General features: G+C 44.5%; 1 protein-coding gene across 1 annotated transcript; it reads left to right on the forward strand.

Moving 5' to 3' along the window:
- Positions 1-5,798: 5,798 nt before the first annotated feature.
- On the forward strand, positions 5,799-18,001 carry ZMPSTE24 (zinc metallopeptidase STE24). Its single transcript, XM_053398423.1, has 10 exons — positions 5,799-6,045; positions 8,227-8,373; positions 10,635-10,721; positions 11,507-11,623; positions 11,993-12,145; positions 12,824-12,965; positions 14,289-14,476; positions 15,582-15,686; positions 16,663-16,806; positions 17,145-18,001. The coding sequence occupies exons 1-10, from the start codon at positions 5,923-5,925 to the stop codon at positions 17,367-17,369; spliced, it is 1,431 nt and encodes a 476-aa protein (XP_053254398.1). The 5' UTR covers positions 5,799-5,922; the 3' UTR covers positions 17,370-18,001.
- Positions 18,002-19,497: the final 1,496 nt, after the last annotated feature.

Raw genomic sequence — 19,497 nt, forward strand, 5'->3', positions numbered from 1 at the left:
GCTGATAACACCAAGGTTTCAGGTTCAATCCCTGTAACTGGACAGCTGCATTTTCCTGCATTACAGGGGGTTGGGTTAAATGATCTTCAGGATCCCTTCCAACTCTACAATTCTATGAACAGAAGGCAGTTCTGCTTGTGGCCTCTACAAGCCTATGGGCTGATATAGCAGGGCCTTTACGTTTTTAAGTATCTCCATATCAATACTGCTAGTGGGTTCAGACTGTTGGAACATCCAGGTTACCTTTCGTTTATGCAATACTCTGGGTCTGGGGGGCAGTTGCAGGGAAGATTTTCATGGCAGAATTCTTGTATCTCAACACTTACCAAAACCTATGGCATGTGTAATAATTGAATTTTCCTGAGCTGTAGTCAAAAGTTTGGCAGCCCATAATGGAGTTGAGGTTAAATTGTGAATGGTTTGCTTCTGTCTGGGTACAGAAATCTAATCACAGTAGCCTCTATTAGCAACTTGTGTAGTGCAGTGACTGAGCTCAGGTAACCACCAGTCCAAAATATCTTATTTAAAGTGTCTATGATGGCAGGAACCTTCTGAAGACTAATGCTGCTATCTCTTTTCTGGTGATAAGCAATTTTTTAAAGCAGTGGTAAAACTGTAAAAACCTTAAAAACTCCTTAGAATAAAGTTTAAAGCCTGTAAAGATAAAGACGCCAAGAGCATTGTTGAACTTCCTTTCAAACGAATTAACAATTCTTTGCTCTGAAGAATAAAACAACACTAAAAATTAGACAGCTGCTGAGCAAGAACCAGCACTATCACATAAAAAAAGCAAAGCCCAATTAAAGAATTTAATGCTGTACCCCAGAGCTTTCCAGACTGTGTCGTGACACATTAGTTTGTCTGCTTCAGTGTGTAGGTGTATCACATGAACACTCCCTGTGCTCCTCTCAGGGCTAGAAAGGGGTTGGTTTACTCTCCGGTTTGCTAGTAAAACTGAATTACTGTGTCCCAAAATGACGCATGTCATTTTGTTTCACTAGCATGAAAAGTTTGGAAAGCTCTGCTTTTCACGATTAAAACATTTTGCTTGTAAGTGTATGCATGGACTAAGAATGCATTGTCTCTTCTCTCACTCTTTTGTTAATATGATCAAAGTTTATTGCCGAAATGTGTCCTAACACATAATTCAAGGTTTGAAATGGCTGTAACAGTGGGCTTCCCCAAGGTCTATTGCCTATATCAGAAGGTAACAAGACTAAAACTTGGGTTTTTTGTGTAGAAGTGTTACCTGGTCTGCCAAATAACTTTCTGCCTGTATCCAAATTGGATTCCTCTAAGACAGGAGTTCAAGCTATGGTTTTCCCAGTAGTGATGTATGGAAGTGAGAGCTGGACCATAAAGAAGGCTGATCGCCAAAGAATTGACGCTTTTGAATTATGGTGCTGGAGGAGACTCTTGAGAGTCCCATGGACTGCAAGAAGATCCAACCTATCCATTCTTAAGCAAATCAGCCCTGAGTGCTCACTGGAAGGACAGATCCTGAAGATGAGGCTCCAATACTTTGGCCACCTCATGAGAAGAGAAGACTCCCTGGAAAAGACCCTGATGTTGGGAAAGATTGAGGGCACAAGGAGAAGGGGGTGACAGAGAACGAGATGGTTGGGCAGTGTTCTCAAAGCTACCAACACAGCTGTCAACTTTCAGATTTGAAAATAAGGGATCAACAGCCTCACCTATCCTGGGGACAGTCTACGGGATATCTAACAATCCAGGATAGCAGCGGGAAGCAGCGGGAAATGGCTCTGGAATAAGGGAATTTCCCACAAAAAAAGGGAAGGTTGACAGCTATGTACCAACATGAGTTTGACCAAACTGCAGGAGGCAGTGGAAGACAGGAGTGCCTGGTGTGCTCTGGTCCATGGGGTCACAAAGAGTCGGACACGACTAAACAACTAAACAACAAGACAGGAGTGGAGACCCTGTGGTTCCTGCGATGTTGAACTCCCATCTCTGGTCATCTTTGTCCATTGCCCAGGCTGGCTGGTGCTGATGATAATCCAACAACATCTGAAGTTCAAAGCTTCCTCATGCCTGCTCTCATATTATTTTCTGCCTAATATTTTGTAATTCAGTATACCCATAAACTTTATGATGTGCTGTGAAGGCGCCAGTTGATGTTACACTCCCATCATCTATGAAGCAGCATATTGGGGACTTCTTGTTTATTTATGGGCAGGGAGTTTCCTCCCTGGGAACACCTGCAGTTTGCTAATGTACACTCTGTACAGCAACACCAAGAAACACCAAAAATAAAAGGAACAGGCTCCGATGCTCACTGATGCAAACTTTGAGCTGCAATAGCTTTGCCTGGGGGAGCACCTGAGCCTCTTTTGTACACATTATACGGAGCAAGCATAGTATTGTGACTTGTTTGTGATTTTTTGAGGAAACCAGCTCTGAAATTTATACATCTAAAATGAATTTTATTGTACTTCCTTAAAAGTTATTTCATTGTTATATGTTATATGCAAGGCGTCTTAAAAACAGGCTCTGGTAAGTTCTGTCTGCGCGATGGATGTGTCTTTTCCATGTCTTCTGCCATCAGAACCTAACAAAGCCATGGTTGTACAGAGTGTCTTTCCCCTTTTTCTTCCCAGCATCCATTAGTGGTCTTTGTAGGTCGGCTTGTGCCAACCTGTAGCTGGCTGGGACCGATGGGAGTTGTCTTTGGGCTTTTAGCAAGGCCAGGAGGGAAGAAGACAAATTCTAGAACAAATGCCTTGAAACCTCAGACCAGGGCTAGTCAATGTGGTGCCATCCAGTTGTTCTTGGACTATGGCTCCCATTAGCCACAGCAAGCATGCCAATAGTTAAGGATGTAGTCCAGCAATATCTGGAAGGCAATGGTTGGTTTCCTCTGTCTCAGCACCTTTGTTCCAGACAGGTGTCTGTTCGGCAAAAACAAGAGGTCTTTTAAGACAAGTACATTTACAATGCATGTCTCTACTCGGGCCGGTTTCCAAGGGGTACTCACTGCTGAGATTTATTTTTGAGCTGATGTTGCAGAATTGCATTGTTATGACCCGCGCATGTGGAAGGTCCCAGGCTTAGTCCGCAGCATCTCCAGTTGGGCGGGTAGAGATCCCTGCCTGCACTCCTGAAGAGCCACTGCCAGCTGGTGCCGAGAATACTGAGCTGGATGAAGCCTTGGTGTGGCTCGGTATAAGTTATATTCCTATCTGCTGTGGACTACAGTGCATCGGATGAAGATTCCCCCTCAGGTATGTGCCCCTCTTGCGCACCTGCCAGCCAGACCTGATTGCCTCTAGTCCACAAAAGCATTTCACCACAATGCTAGTGTGTTATTACTGTTACTGATATAGCCTGCACAGCTCAGTTAGTCAGAGTGTGGTGTTGAAAATGCCAAGAATGCAGGTTCAATCCCCGTATTGGGACAACTGCATACCCCTGCAACTGCAGGGGGTTGGACTAGATCATGGGTAGGCAAACTAAGGCCCGGGGGCCGGATTCCACCCAATCGCCTTCTAAATCCAGTCCGCGGATGGTCCGGGAATCAGCATGTTTTTACATGAGTAGAATGTGTGCTTTTATTTAAAATGCATCTTTGGGATATTTGTGGGGCATAGGAATTCATTTTTTTTCAAAGTATAGTCCAGCCCCCCACAAGGTCTTAGGGACAGTGGACTGGCCCCCTGCTGAAAAAGTTTGCTGACCCCTGGACTAGGGACTACGCTTCCTTCCTTTCCAGCACTACAGTTCTAAGATCCTAATGAGATGTTGTGCTGCAGGAGCCAAAACAGGTTAAATGTTGCGTGAGGGGTTTTTTTTGGGGGGGGCCCATACCGTTTCCTTAAAAAACAGCCTTTTTGGGTAAATTCAGTGCTCCAGGCTTTTCTCCAGAGTTATATGTCTTTGGAGAACAGGCAGAACTGAGTCTGGGGTAGGTCTTCCCATTATCCTGCTCTTTATATCTTGTTAAAAGCTTAGGAATCCCACCACATGTGCATCAATGTGCCTTCCGCCTCCCTGCATTTCCAACAGGTGTATGGCCTAAATCTGAACATTTTGGCCAGTTTGACAGGTGTTAAATACCACCTGTAGGGCATTTTCATGCAGTTCTCTTTACATCATAGCATTCTGTGAATTTTATATCTTCCCTCCAAAGCCTCTCCCATGATTCCATTTGGATGTTGTAGCCAAAGTCCCTGACCCACTGCACCATTACAGATTTGACTTCTTCCTCCTTGACCTCCCAGTCAAGGAGTAGCCTATACATTTTAGAGAGTGGTTTATATTTAATTTGAATCAAATCTTTTTCAAGTCTCAAAGGTACTGTGGAAAAACTGGTTTTTAAAAAATCTTTTTGGAAGGTCTCACTCAACTGGAAATATTGCATCCAGTATGTCAGGTGATTTCAGATTCCTTCAAAAATTTTGAGTTTTAGCCTATCGTCTAAAAGATCAGAGAATTTTGGGAGATGATCCATAACAAAAATTTTAAAAATGTTTAAATGCTCTTTCCCCAAGAAGCCCAAAGCCTTTCTGCTAGGAATAATGAGTAATGAAATCTCAAAGAAATTCAGGAGAATTTTCATATATGTTACAGTAGCAGCCAGAATTTCAACTGCAAAAGGTTGGAAAGGAGACACTATCCAATCCAAATTAGACTGGCAAAACAAATTGCAAGAATATGCAGAACTAGCCAGATTATCAGCAAGGTTCCGAGATGTTACCGATGAGAAATTCAATAGCGTGTGGGATGTATACAGAGTTTATTTAAAAGAACATTGCAAAAATATAAATCCGTTGGAAGGTCTGGATTTACTTTCTGCATAGAATAGGAGAATCTTATAAAATTAATGTAATTGAAACAGCCTAGAGGAGACAAGGGAGCTGGGCATGTTTAGCCTGGAGAAGAGGAGGTTAAGGGGTGATATGATAGCCATGTTCAAATATATAAAAGGATGTCACATAGAGGAGGGAGAAAGGTTGTTTTCTGCTGCTCCAGAGAAGCGGACACGGAGCAATGGTTCCAAACTACAAGCAAGAAGATTCCACCTAAACATTAGGAAGAACTTCCTGACAGTAAGAGCTGTTGGACAGTGGAATTTGCTGCCAAGGAGTGTGGTGGAGTCTCCTCCTTTGGAGGTCTTTAAGCAGAGGCTTGACAACCATATGTCTGATGGTGTTTCCTGCTTGGCAGGGGGTTGGACTCGATGGCCCTTGTGGTCTCTTCCGATTCTATGATTCTATGACAAAGTTTAGTGTGCAGATAAAGAATGTAATCGAGGAACCACAATGGGGGGACCGGCGGTCATGTTGAATCCAACTACAAATTGTTACATACAACAAGCACCAACTATGGAATGAATGTTTGCTTATTTTTATTTTCATTTTCTGTTGATTATTTATGTTACACAGTTTTTAAAAGCAATAAAGCATATTAAAAAGCATCAGCAAAAACAAAAGTTTAGGAATCCCACCAGAACAGGGAAAGGGGAACAATTTGGGATTGACTAATTTTGGGGGGGGGCGGAGCGGGGGTTGGAGGATGTGAGGGGATGGCGGCACGCATGGCATCATTCCCCTGCGACGCAACGTAGCGGAGCTCCGTTCAGACCCGCATCCTTTTCAGGCTTTTACTATTAACCCATTTCCATTAATCCTCCTTCGCCCGGCCGCCCACGGAACATTCCGCCTACAACCGTCGCGAACCGCAAGATTGTTTCAGCGGGAACTGAGGCGGCAGTTCCGATTGGTCGGCTGTCTGAATGGAGAGAGGCGAGGGGGGCGGAGGGGAAGAGAAAAGATGTTCCTTCCCTCCTCCTGCTGCTGCTGCTGCCGGAAGCGCCCCAGGCGGAAGTGAGTGCCAGTGTCATCCGAGGAGGAAGCTGGCGGAGGGAACAGGCGTGCTGTCGAGCGGCGGACTTGGGGGCCCAGCATGGCGGCGCAGCGGCTGGGCGATCTGTGGGCCGAGACCCCCCTGGAGAGCCGGATCTTCTGCTCGGTGCTGCTCTTCTCGTGGGCCGTCTACCTGTGGGAGGCGCTGCTCGCCTGGCGGCAGGTCGGAGGCAACCTTTCCCTTCCTTTTCATGTCCCCCCCCCCCCGCCCCGTTGAGTTGCAGCAATTGGTAGCTGGCCGCGTTGGATGAGGAGGAGGAAGAACAGAAATCCCCCCTCCCGGTGATTCCAGCACCCGAGGTTGCTGTCAAGCCAAGGGTGGGGGAATCTCCTGGCCCGCCTTTCTCAGCCTTAGATCCCCAGATGTTGGACTACCAACCCCCCCATCATCCCTGACTTCTGGTCCCGCTTGCTTAGGGATGGTGGTGGTCGTGGTCCGGGAGCATCTGGGCCACCCAAGGTTGAGAAAGGCTGGGTCAGATGTTGCAGGGCTGCCTCTCCCGTTGCCTGAGGCCACCACCCCCCTTGCTGAAGTTAAGCAGGTCTGGGTGGGGAGGCAGCCACGTTGACACTACCTTAAGTTCCATGGGGGGGGGGGAAGCTGGGTGTTAAATTTGTGGGCGTGAAATAACAGCCTCCTGACTTGAGAATTTTGTTCCTCCTTTTCTTCACAGCTGTCAACCCCACCCTTGCTTTGGCAGCTGGGAAGGGGGTGGCCATCCATTGCTGCTGATTTAAGGCTTTTAATACTGCGCACACTTCCTAAGCCGATAAATGATTTTATTAACTCTTCTGTAGTCTTTTCTGTATAGGATAGCTTTTGGTTTGCTAGCTCCTCTCTTTGTAGCAGTGGTGGAGAACCTGTGGCCCTCTGCATGCTGTTGGACTCTTATCAGCTGGAGCCATAGTAGTCCTCCCCTGTCTGTTGGTCCCCTATTGTGCCCTTTGTTTCTTTTCTCCGTATATGGTGCTGAAGAGGATGTGATTATTTGCTATTACTCCCTTGTCCCCTCTGTGTCCTCCTCAGAAAGGTGCCCCACTTTGAAAAGCTGTCTAATAGCAGGGTTCTTGGATTGATTTAGTACAGCAATTGTGTGTTAGTGTTAAAATAAATTAGTAGACCAAAAACTACAAACTTGCATCTTCCAAAATACCCATAGCAAGCGGTTGATAAGAGCAACCATGCTGCTGTTAGACCTAATTCATTCAGGCAACCGTTCTGAGCATGCTTACAAGGAAGTAAGCCTCATTGGATATAGTGCTATTGATTTCCAAGCAAACATGTATGGGGTTGTTATGTGTGTAGACCTTATTGGTGTGTGTATGCAAAAGTTTCTGGGACTTCGCTCATTGCTGCTGCTGGTATCAAAATTTTTAAGAAATTTTCTCAGTACATTGCTGAAACTTGGTTTATAACAACAGGATCATTGAGAGACTACAGTAAAATCAGACCCAAGGACGCTTTTACTTTTCTCAAAATATGGGATGTAAGGTTTGCCTCAAATAACTGAATTGTGCAAATTCCCACCATTGTAGCTTAAGGCTATGTAGATTTGTAGAATCCACAGTGAATCTGTGGTGGAAATTAGGGCAAGTTGTAGTGTATGGGATTTCCCCCATTTTAATTTTATTAATGGTATTACCGTATTTTTCGCACTATAACACGCACCCGACCATAACACGCATGTAGTTTTTAGAGGAGGAAAATCCGTAGGCATGCCACCCGTAGGCATTCCCTCCATAACACGCACAGACATTTCCCCTTACTTTTTAGGAGGAAAAAAGTGAGTGTTATGGTGCAAAAAATACAGTAATTCTGAAGCTACAGAGACCAACGAGACTTTAGCCACACCCACACATTTCTCATATCATGTTTCCTTTCTCACTCCCCCACTCTTGAATCAAAGAATAGGGAAGAGGAAAATGTGGAGAACATTGAAGAGGCATCAAGCAGTCAAGTAGAACTAGGAAGTTCTGCCAGCTACTTTAAAATGTCTCAATGTTCTATTACTCTTGGCAAAAGTCACATTTTGCTGTTAGGCATAGCTTCTGCCTTCTATTTTTGTAGGCGTTTGTTTATTTACTTGTATGAAAATTTCTACCCTGCCTGCGTACATCGCTAAGAGTGCCCACAAGGTTAATTCTTTAGGCCCATTGATTTGTTATTGTATGCCCAGGCTTTGGAGGAGATCCCAATATCACCTGTGTCATTTTGTAGTCCTGGAATACTTTGTCACTAACAATCCTTGGCTAGAAAGAAGAGGGGCTTCCTGTGACACCTGAGAACAGAGCTTTAGAAGGTAGATGGTAACTTGTATTTACTGCTATGTTTAAAATATTTCAGAGGACTGTGTACAGGACAACCACCCATGTTCCACTGGAATTAGGACCAATCATGGACTCGGAAACATTTGAGAAATCTCGCCTTTATCAATTGGATAAAAGTGCTTTCAGTTTTTGGTCAGGGCTGTACTCAGAGATAGAGGGCACAGTAAGTATCTGTTTTTCCTCTTAAGTTCTGTGGTTTTTCTTTATTAGTTAGAATGTAAAATAGTATTTCAAAATGTATTGGGAATGAGATTTTCATTTAAGCATCAGAAAATGCACAATATCAAGCCTAATCCTATGACAGGATGTAAGAATCTTCTGGTATTTCAATTTCTTAGGACAGTCTTCATACTTGTGGGGTTCCTCCTTTTTTTACTAGAACCCCCACCATCTATCACTGGAGCCTCATGTAAATGGTATACTGATAGATTTAAAGAATTATGAGCCTGGGAATTTGTTTTGAGCTGAATGAAACCCACAGTCTTTTTACATAAAATTTAATTTATGGTTACCTCTCTGCCACACCCACCCCACAAGCTTCCTTCATTTCAGCAGCACAATTAGGACAGAGACAGTCATTTTGTTGCTATTAAACAAATGGGAGTCATAGATCCTTACGAATCCACTGAAAATCACCCAGAAATCTACCTTCTACCCTCCCTTGTGCTAGAACACTGTCCGGCCAGTGACATAGAATTTAGGGGGTGCAATGCTTTTTCCGGAGATGCTTCTGTCAGGAGATGATGCATGCTGTCTGTAATGATTTTGCTGCTTATTTAATGTTGGGGTCAGACTGAAACTGTTAGACTTTGTGACACTCAGCTGGTTTAGATGTGACACCAAACCATGGTTTGCTGCTACGTGGACCATGATTTAACATCACACGAGTAAGCCCTGATTTCTTCTCCTACTGCACTTCCTCTTTTGCAGCAAACAATTGTTTGCCATTTATATTCAGATCGACAAGCGTTGGTTTGTGCTTTGCTTTCAGAAAAGAGTCACATACCAAAATCGAATGCTGTCTCTCATATATATATGTACACAATCTGACTTGGAAGGCAAGCACAAACCATAGCTTACTGATTTGCATATAATGGCAAATGATGGCTTGCCATGAAAGGGAGGAAATTGCCCAAATTTCCTAAATACCTTTACCCATTTACCAAGGCCTCTTAGGCTGTGATCCTATACCAACTTACCTGGAAGTAAGCTACAATGAATCCAGTGGGACTTCTGAGTAAATATATAAGATTGCAGTTGCCTTCTCCTTTCAGTGTGAATTGCTGCTGTTGTCTGTCTGTCTCTCTCTCTCTCCCCCTCCACCCCCCCGGTTTCCATTTTGTTGATTTTAGTCTTATAATCTTGATGGTTTTGTTTTCTAATTGCCTGCTACCCTACGAGTACATCTTGACCTGAAGGCAAGGATAACAGGTGCATTCAATAAATACAAATAAAATAGACACTAAGCTACTAGGATTTCTTTTCTGGGTGCTTTCCACTGTAGCTTGGCTCAATCATTTCAGTTCTCTGGATAGTTTTAACTGAACTATCTCTTGAAGTAGGGGACTCTTATACTTGTGTTTCAGCCTTTCCCCAAGCAGCTCAGAGTGGTGTTTCGGCTTCACAAAATCCCACGAGATTAGTTAAGGAAGGCAAACCGAAAGGCTTTCCCAAGGATAGCTGTAAGCAGGGTGGAACTTTTAACTGAGCAGATGGAGCTTCAGCTGAGTGGGCATTGGCAGCTAGATTTTTCATATCCTAGCTCAGCACACACTAGCCCCTGCACAACACTGACTTTCTGGCTCTGTGGGTGCTATCCAGCTCCCTCGTTCTATTAACACAAGGATTTGTGCTTGCGCAGCACAACTTCCTCCACATGCTTGTGCCCCACGCTCCCTCCAAATCTTCTCTGAAAGGTATGGGGAACCCCCAGAACAGATTTAGTGGATGTATAGAGGAGGAGGGAGCCAAAATGAGTAACTTAGCACCACTTTGGATTCAAGCTGTTGTAACTAGAGGGCAATGGGTTAGTGCAGTAGTCTTCAGCAGTTTTGCTGATCCTGGACCTAGCCTGCAATAAGGGACCCTCGTTTGCTTTAAAAAAACAAAAACACCACAAATATGTCACTAGTTTAAGAACTAGCAGCCACGGTTATTACTCCGTAATAGCTGTACCAAAGAGGGGATTCTGATAAGGGCAGCTTGCTGGGTGAGGTGTGAAGCGGCGCCGGCTGAAATTCCCTCTTCACGGCTATTAACAGGAAAGACGCTCCGTTCTCTTATTTGCATCTCCTCTTCCCTTGTTAAGGTGCTCTTACAGTAGTGCAAAGGCGGAGGATGAGAGAGGCTTGATTTTGTTGTTCATGAGATTCCTAAACTTCGGGGCTAGCCTGTTCCATAAAGCTGTGGTTTGGCTTTTTACAGGTGATCCTTCTGTGTGGAGGAATCCCTTTCCTCTGGTCTGTATCTGGAGACATTTCAGCTCGTGCCGGTTTTGGGCCTGAATATGAGGTAGGTCCCGATGTCCCCCACCCCACCTGTAACTAAACTATCCATTTTTAATAAAATTCCAGCTGCTATTCCCTTTGCATTTTTAAATATGAGCAATGAGAACATGGAAAAAGCCCTACCGAATGAGACCAAAGGCTGATCTTGTTCAAGACTATGTTTTCCTGCAGTGGCAGGCCAGATGCCTTTATAGGAAGCCCCTAAGCAGTGCGGGTGGCGCTGTGGGTTAAACCACAGAGCCTAGGGCTTGCCGATCAGAAGGTTGGCGGTTCGAATCCCCGCGACGGGGTGAGCTCCCGTCGCTCGGTCCCTGCTCCTGCCAACCTAGCAGTTCAAAAGCACGTCAAAGTGCAAGTAGATAAATAGGTACTGCTCCGGCGGGAAGGTAAACGGCGTTTCCGTGTGCTGCTCTGGTTCACCAGAAGCGGCTTAGTCATGCTGGCCACATGACCCGGAAGCTGTACGCCGGCTCCCTCGGCCAGTAAAGCGAGATGAGCGCCGCAACCCCAGAGTCGGCCACAACTGGACCTAATGGTCAGGGGTCCCTTTACCTTTACCTTAAGCAGGGCATGGAGGCAACATTGGGATAATCCCCAGAACAGTATGTGGGGGGAGGAGAGAGGCACTCATTCCATCTGGCTCCCACTAGCATAATGGGGATTGTTCCATCTGGAAAGCAGAGATGCTTGCACTGATGGAACAATTGTAATAGCATGGCATTGAATTCCTCCCAATATGTCTGAAGTTAGGGAAGTACTGACTTGTATTTCCCCCCTCCTTGCACATAGATTGTTCAGTCCTTGGTGTTCCTGCTGCTTGCTACACTCTTCAGTGCTGTTACCGGTCTTCCGTGGAGCCTCTATAATACTTTTGTCATCGAGGAAAAACATGGCTTCAACCAGCAGGTATCTTATAGTATTTGTTGGCCACCAAATTGATAGCAGTTTTCTTTCATTGCCTGTATGATTTGTGCTTATTTGGCTTTTAAATCTGTAAAGGAGCTGTGGGAAGCCTTTGGCCCTCCAAATGTTGCTGAATTACAACCACCGTCATTGGCACACTTGCTAGGGTTGATGGGAGTTGTAGTTCAGCACCATCTGGAAGGCCATCAGTTCCCTATGCCTGCTGTACCGATTCTCCTGCTTCAACTAACTGTTATCCAATGGCCTGGACAAGTTTTGAGCGGGGCTAAACAGCATGTGATTTTTGAACCTCTTATATATTCACACAGCTGGCTTCTAAACATTTCATCTTAATTATCTCTTCTTCTGCAGACTCTGGGATTCTTTTTTAAAGATGCAATCAAGAAGTTTATAGTGACCCAGTGTATCCTGTTGCCAGTAACATCACTTCTACTTTACATCATTAAAATAGGTGGAGACTATTTCTTCATTTATGCATGGCTTTTCACCTTAGTAGTTTCTTTGGTGAGTATGTGATGCAGTCTGCTGTGTCCAGAATTCCTTCATTTGTAACTCTTATTAAATTGGGGAGTTGGTTGTCTCAAGTCACTAAAACGGCTTGCCTGCTTATCATGGTTTCCTTTCCATCTTGCCCCGTAAAACTGTAACTTTGCTAACAGGTCAGTTTAACTAAATTATTCTTATTTAGTTAACCTGGCAGCTGTGGCAGAGGGCAGAATCTAGTCCAGGTTAAGCACTATTCAATCTCTGGCTACAACATTTAATTAAAGAATCAAATGAAAATGTGTCTTGATTAATCAGGCAGTTGATGTTTAAGTTTGATACACATTTTAAAATATACCAAGCAGCATTTTAGAGGAGGCTGTTTCTTCTGTGTGTGACAGAAGGGGTGCCAACAGGATTTCCAGGGTCCACTGCAGTGTATATGGATCCCCCCCCAAAAAAGAAGCTGTTGAAGGCAGTCATTAGGAGATTTTGAGTCGGGTGTCATCAGTATGTTGACGTTAATATCCGGACCTGAGGTGCACCACCACTGCATTAGTAACTCTAGGCTGGATTACTGCAATTCTCGCTTATGTAGAAGTGCCTTTGACATTGTATTGCGCATTCCTGGAGATAAATGTTAATGATGAATAAACTGGCCTAAGGTGTCTCTGTTTTAACAGTTGTGCTCCACTATAGGTCCTTGTCACAATCTATGCAGACTACATTGCTCCCTTGTTCGATAAATTCATCCCACTCCCTGAAGGAGAGCTGAAGCAGCAGATTGAGGAGATGGCAAAGAATATAGACTTTCCTCTGACCAAAGTGTATGTGGTGGAAGGTGAGAGTCCGTACATCTCTGGGACAGCACATGTCACAAGGCAGCTCGTGATGATAGGAAAACAGCAGAATATATTATCAGGATCCAACCCCAATGCAACTTAAAATGCATTACACCCTTACAATACGTTACACCCTTACATATTTATCATTTTACTATATTTTTTACCATATTTACCACAATCCATTTTAGATTGTAAAAATTTGGGGTGATAGCCAATCTTCTTTGTAGAGTAGACCCACTGAAGCCTGTGGATGCAAGTACAGTGGTACCTCGGGTTACATACGCTTCAGGTTACAGACTCCGCTAACCCAGAAATAGTGCTTCAGGTTAAGAACTTTGCTTCGCCGGGACCACATAACACCGGTTCTGAGAGATCTGCATTGGCTCCCAGTACGTTTCCGAGCACGATTCAAAGTGTTGGTGCTGACCTTTAAAGCCCTAAACGGCCTCGGTCCTGTATACCTGAAGGAGCGTCTCCACCCCCATCGTTCAGCCTGGACACTGAGATCCAGCGCCGAGGGCCTTCTGGCGGTTCCCTCATTGCGAGAAGTGAGGCTACAGGGAACCAGACAGAGGGCCTTCTCGGTAGTGGCACCCGCCCTGTGGAACGCCCTCCCATCAGATGTCAAAGAGATAAATAATTACCTGACATTCAGAAGACATCTTAAGGCAGCCCTGTTCAGGGAAGTTTTTAATATGCAACGCTGTACTGTTTTTAACACTGATTGGGAGCCGCCCAGAGTGGCTGGGGAAACTCAGCCAGATGGGCGGGGTATAAATAATAAATTATTATTATTATTATTATTCAGGATGAGAACAGAAATCGTGCTCCGACGGCGTGGCGGTAGCAGGAGGCCCCATTAGCTAAAGTGGTGCTTCAGGTTAAGAACAGTTTCAGGTTAAGTACGGACCTCCGGAACGAATAAAGTACTCAACCCGAGATACCACTGTATTACTTAGTTGACTATCGCCCTTGGACTAACAGGGTAGACAACATGCAATGTCACCAGTCATGCTTTCCTGGGGAGGGACAGAAGGATCACCATTATAGGGTACCATCAAAGGAAGTGTCTTTTATAAGAAGGGCCCTGCTGGGTTGGGCCAAAGGTCCATCTAGTCCTCCAGTCTGTTCTCACAGTGGCCAACAATAGTCACCCACCTAACCTCCAAGGGCTGGGCCAGCTGCCGATCTCGGCTGAAGGACAGATTCATGTGGACTTACCTCCCCACTTAAAATCTGTCCCCAAGATAAAGGGGACACGTTCACTTGCTTGCTTCTGTAATGTGACTTCGTTCCCACCCTTCTCCCACCTGCCCCAGGTTCCAAACGGTCTTCCCACAGCAATGCCTATTTCTACGGCTTCTTCAAGAACAAGCGTATCGTGCTGTTTGACACACTCTTGGAGGATTATTCTGCCCTTAACAAAGAGCGCCCTGAGGAGCCTGGCTCAGAGAACCAGGTGGCTGGAGGAGACGGGGAAGATGCCGAGGCAAAGGCTAAAGCCAAAGTAAGTATCTGGATTGGGCGGGGGAAGGTTATATCACTAAGGTGCAGCCGTTCTGATCTAAGATTTCCTAGATGGCAAGGGCAATTGTTGATGGAGTGCAAGTGTGCACATCAGATCCTTGGCAATAAATGCTAAAGTGGTTGTAGGTGGCTTTTACCCAGGGCTGGGGAACCTGAGGTCCAGAGGCCAAATCCAGGCCTCTCTATTCTGGCCCTCAGGGCTATCCCCAGGCCACACCCTTCAATGACCCTGTTCCGTGCCCTCATCACGTTCCTTTGCATCGGTGGAATGTGTACTGTTATAAACCTTCTGGCTTGCCAGGATGACATTTGCACGGGTGGAATGTAGCCTTCTGTGCAAAGAGAGGTCACCTATGTTCCCCACTCACTTTTACCTCTGCTATGCAGCCCCTGGGAGGTTGCTTACCAGAGAATGGTTTCCCATTTTTGCAATAACCCCAAATCCAGAATGTGGCTCATAATTTGTTGTAGCTATGGACTTTTGTTACCTGCTATTCTGCACATTTCCTTTGAGGACAAAGCTCTGAGCATCCAGAGCTTTGCTTCAGTAGCTCCATTCCTTCGCAGATCTCTTCCCAAGGAGTTAAGCCATGGCTTCCTATTTATTTTTAGGGAAACCCTATTTTAAAATCAACTTTTGAACGACCTTATTTTTCTGATGCTACTTTGAGCTGTTGCTGTTATTGTATGGCTAGATGTGTTTTGCCCTGCATTAGGATAATACACTTGAAAATACTTATATTATGAGCCATCTTGGAAGGGATAACCCTGACAGGAGGCCTGCAGATACAGTATTATGGGCCGAGGGTTGGTTACGTAAACTATCAAAATTTAAAAGGGGCTTTCCTAAAGTGTCCAGTATTGACCCTCTGGGATTGATTAGATTGTGCAGCGGGGGTGACTAAGGACTGAGAGAGTCAATAGAGTGTCAAAAATCACCCAGGAGTAGGAAAGCCATTCACAAAGTATCATGTGAAGAATTTCTGCTTCCTGTCCTGCATTCGTGAGCTTGGAAGATGGTCTTGCTCATGCTTGGATAACATGTTCCTTCTCTCTCCTCCTCACCCCCCTCCCCTTTACTCTAGAATAAGAAGCAAGGTTGCAAAAATGAAGAAGTCTTGGCTGTGCTGGGTCATGAGCTGGGGCACTGGAAACTGGGCCACACGATTAAAAACATTGTCATCAGCCAGGTGAGCAGAAAGCACCGAGGAAATTCCAATGGGTTTTGTTTGAGTGTGCTTATATTGGCATGCAGCATCATTCCTTTAGTTATGGAAGCTGTGAAAAGGAACGTGGGCAAGCAAGAGTGTAAATGGGGAGGTGTGTTAACAGAGAGGTGACTTAGAGCTGAACAGCCCATTACACAGAAATCTGATTGACCTCCTACTTCCCCCCTCTTAAGACTTTAAAAGCAGTCCAGGAGACGGGGGCGGGGGGGATAGAAATGGATTGCATCAGTGCTTAGGTGTCATTGGGGTGGAGGTTAGCTTTTCTCTTATTTCTCCCCTGCACTGTGTTCCTTGGAAGCTGCTATAAGCCACAGTGGCTGGGGATGTATTTACCTGTATTTTGGTCCCAGGTGTGGAAGCTCCAGCTCCGGCTGGATGCAGTGCCAAGACTGCTGATGCAGGCAGATGGCTAACAGCATGTGATACCTTTCTTAAAACATCTACACTGAGCTACAGGACCAGGTTCAAGACTCTTGTGCTGATCTGCAGAGCCATGAATAACTTGGGTCCGGGACATCTTAAGGCCCGCCTGAGCCCTTATATCCCAACCCGATCACTGAGATCATTTGGAGGAGCACTGTTAGTTGCCCCGCATGTTACAGAGCCCCGGCTGCCCTCCACTAGAAGTTGGGTACTGAGTGTCACAGGCCCCATGGTGCGGTACACTCTTCCAACAGATTCAGCAGGCATCTTCGCTTCTGAATTTCAGGTGCCTATTCAAGGCTTTTTTATGCCAACTCTGCAGTTCCACATTTTCTAATTTTAATGATTGCTCCCATACCACTTTAATAGGTTTAGTAATTTATTTTTATATTGTTGTACACCGCTCTGATATTTTATGAGATAGGGGTATATAGATACTTTTACAAATAAAAAATGGTTGCTAACAAATCATTAAGGCAACGCATGTTGCTCTTTTTTTCTTTTTCTTTCCTAGATGAACTCCTTCTTGTGTTTCTTTTTATTTGCCGTGTTGATTGGTCGAAAGGAGCTCTTTGCAGCTTTTGGATTTTATGATACTCAGCCAACCCTGATAGGCCTGTTGATCATCTTTCAGTTTATTTTCTCTCCTTATAATGAGGTAAAGTTCTGCTTTTGGTTGCACACTCAAGCCATTTTTGCTGAAATGCTATAGTAGTTTCTTTGCGGACTTAAACCCTCCTATCCCACAATAATGCTGTCAGAATTCTGATTCATTTTTTAAAAGTTTCCTCAGTGGTACCAGTTGTGTAGCATTTCTTTGTTTTTATTTTGCAGATTTATAAACTGCTTCACACCCAGAAGCTGTTGAAGTAGTATACAATTTAAAGAATTGTCTTTACCATGCAGAAGGCTAGTGGGTACGAGGCTGGGGTTTGGAGGATTCTGCAACATGTTCTGAGTTCTTAATGTAACTTCCCTATATTGTTTCCCTTACAGGTTCTCTCCTTCTGCTTAACTGTATTAAGTAGGCGATTTGAATTTCAAGCGGATGCATTTGCCAAGGATCTTGGAAAGGCTACAGACTTGTATTCCGCTCTGATCAAGTTAAACAAAGATAATCTGGGATTTCCTGTTTCAGACTGGTTGTTTTCAATGTGGCATTATTCTCATCCTCCGCTGTTAGAAAGACTTCAAGCACTGAAACAATCTAAGCAAGACTGAATGAAATAACTACTGGCTCAAAGGAGCTTCCATCCCAAAACAAATTTCCAGTTTTTAAAAACCATCTATACATATATATATTCATTCCATTCCTGAGCACACCATTCTGCATAGCAACATGCGCTGTTCACCTTATTTGAAAGTAGCGCCCAAAAATCCTGTATCCAATTTACGGAACTGAATTTTAAAGAGAAATACCTTGCGGGGACTGAATTGGAAAGGAACGTAACCTGTAAAGTTTTATCTGAAAATCTTAACAAAGCAGTACTTGAGGGGAAAGTTTAACTTGTCACAACCTGAAGTATCCATGCTTGAATTTGTGAAAGCTTTGAATGTGACTTTTGTACCTTTTAAGCAGTTTGTCTGGGTGTTCTTACAGTACGATAAACTTCTAGCTTTCCTACCTCATCCAATGAGGGGGTCTGATCCTGGATAACTATCCTTCCCCCCTCCCCTTCTGACCGTTGGATTTCAAGCATTTAAACCAAACGCTGTCTGGACTGAAAGTGTGAACTTTCCCCTTTAGGTCCAAGTTCATACCTGCAATGAATGAAAAGGCTACTTTTTACAGAGAAAATAAAGTCGCCTCTCTCCCTGTATGGGGAATGGAGAATAAATTGCAGCTCATGAAACATCCTGCTTATGTGTGTCCCATATGTTGTGTGTATGATGATGGTTTGGAACTAATCTGGTCTCATCTCCCCCTACCCACTGATTTTCTGGATAGCAGGGGTTTGGAAGGAATAACTATGTAACAAAAGCTATACTCTTTGTCAAGAAAAAAGAAACTGACGTGGTTGACTTGCATCACTGAATAGTCATATAGTCATAACTTGGGTTACAGACACTTCAGGTTGCGTTTTTTTCAGGTTACAGGCGTGCCGAAACCCGGAAATACCGGAACAGGTTACTTCCGGGTTTCGGTGGATGCGCAGAAGTGCCAAATGGCAACCCACATGTGCGCAGACGCGGTGCTGCGGGTTGTGAACGCTGCGGGTTGCGAACGTGCCTTCCGCACGGATCATATTTGCAACCCAGGCATCCACTGTACAGTGGTACCTCAGGTTAAATACGCTTCAGGTTACATATGCTTCAGGTTACAGACTCCGCTAACCCAGAAATAATACCTCGGGTTAAGAACTTTGCTTCAGGATGAGAACAGAAATCGTGCTCCTGCAGCGCGGCAGAAGCAGGAGGCCCCATTAGCTAAAGTGGTGTTTCAGGTTAAGAACAGTTTCAGGTTAAGTACGGACCTCCAGAACAAATTAAGTACTTAAGCCGAGGTACCACTGTATATTCAATCCCTAAAGTGGGTGCTGTGCAGCCATTTACTAGATGTGGCGGCTCGCCATTATCTTCTGTCTCCTTTGTTTCTCAAGTCTGTATCATACAGGCAGCAATTCAACATCTCCTTTCTCTACTATGGCACTATAGAAAGTGGGGAGGGGGAGCCTTGCCTGTTCATTTAGCTGTTCAGTGCACACAAGTACTGCCAGAAAAAGGTGACATTGCGTGACATCTATAATTGCAAATGATGCAACATTTGAAAAAGCCGAGTTGTGTCACCTGCTCTAGGAAGGCTATGTGTTTCGTGTTATGTAGGTCAAGAGTTTCAAGAGCCATTTAATAATTATGACTCGTAACTCTTGGATTTTTAGCGTACCTTCTCTATTCTCACCAAAACTGCTTGAAGTATCCCACTTTAAGTATAGTTGCTAGGAAACAAATCTGCTTCAGAAAAAAAACATCCCTGCATACTGCTGGATAAAATGCAAAGCTGCATTCTGGTTGTGTGCAATGGTGCTGTGATAATAGCCATGTACTAAACATGTATATTTAGGTTTTAATTATATGCTTAATTTAATTGCATTAAACATTAGACATATATTTTTCTTCCTATTCTGCAGTTACTAGTCTGGCCTTTCTCATTGGCCTATGCAGCAAGGGCATAGCCAACAGCAGATCACACACTGCTGATACATCAAACCTGGATTCCTAGTTAATGCCACTCAAAATCCAACTTTCTCCAGTTGACTCAAAACTGTTGCCAAGTGTTTTGCAGCATTTTGTAACACAAACCCCAAGATTTGCAGCACCCCAAAAAGTGTGCTGCTACTGACTTTCAGGA

This window comes from Podarcis raffonei, chromosome 8, assembly GCF_027172205.1.
Source record: "Podarcis raffonei isolate rPodRaf1 chromosome 8, rPodRaf1.pri, whole genome shotgun sequence".
NCBI lineage: Eukaryota > Metazoa > Chordata > Lepidosauria > Squamata > Lacertidae > Podarcis > Podarcis raffonei.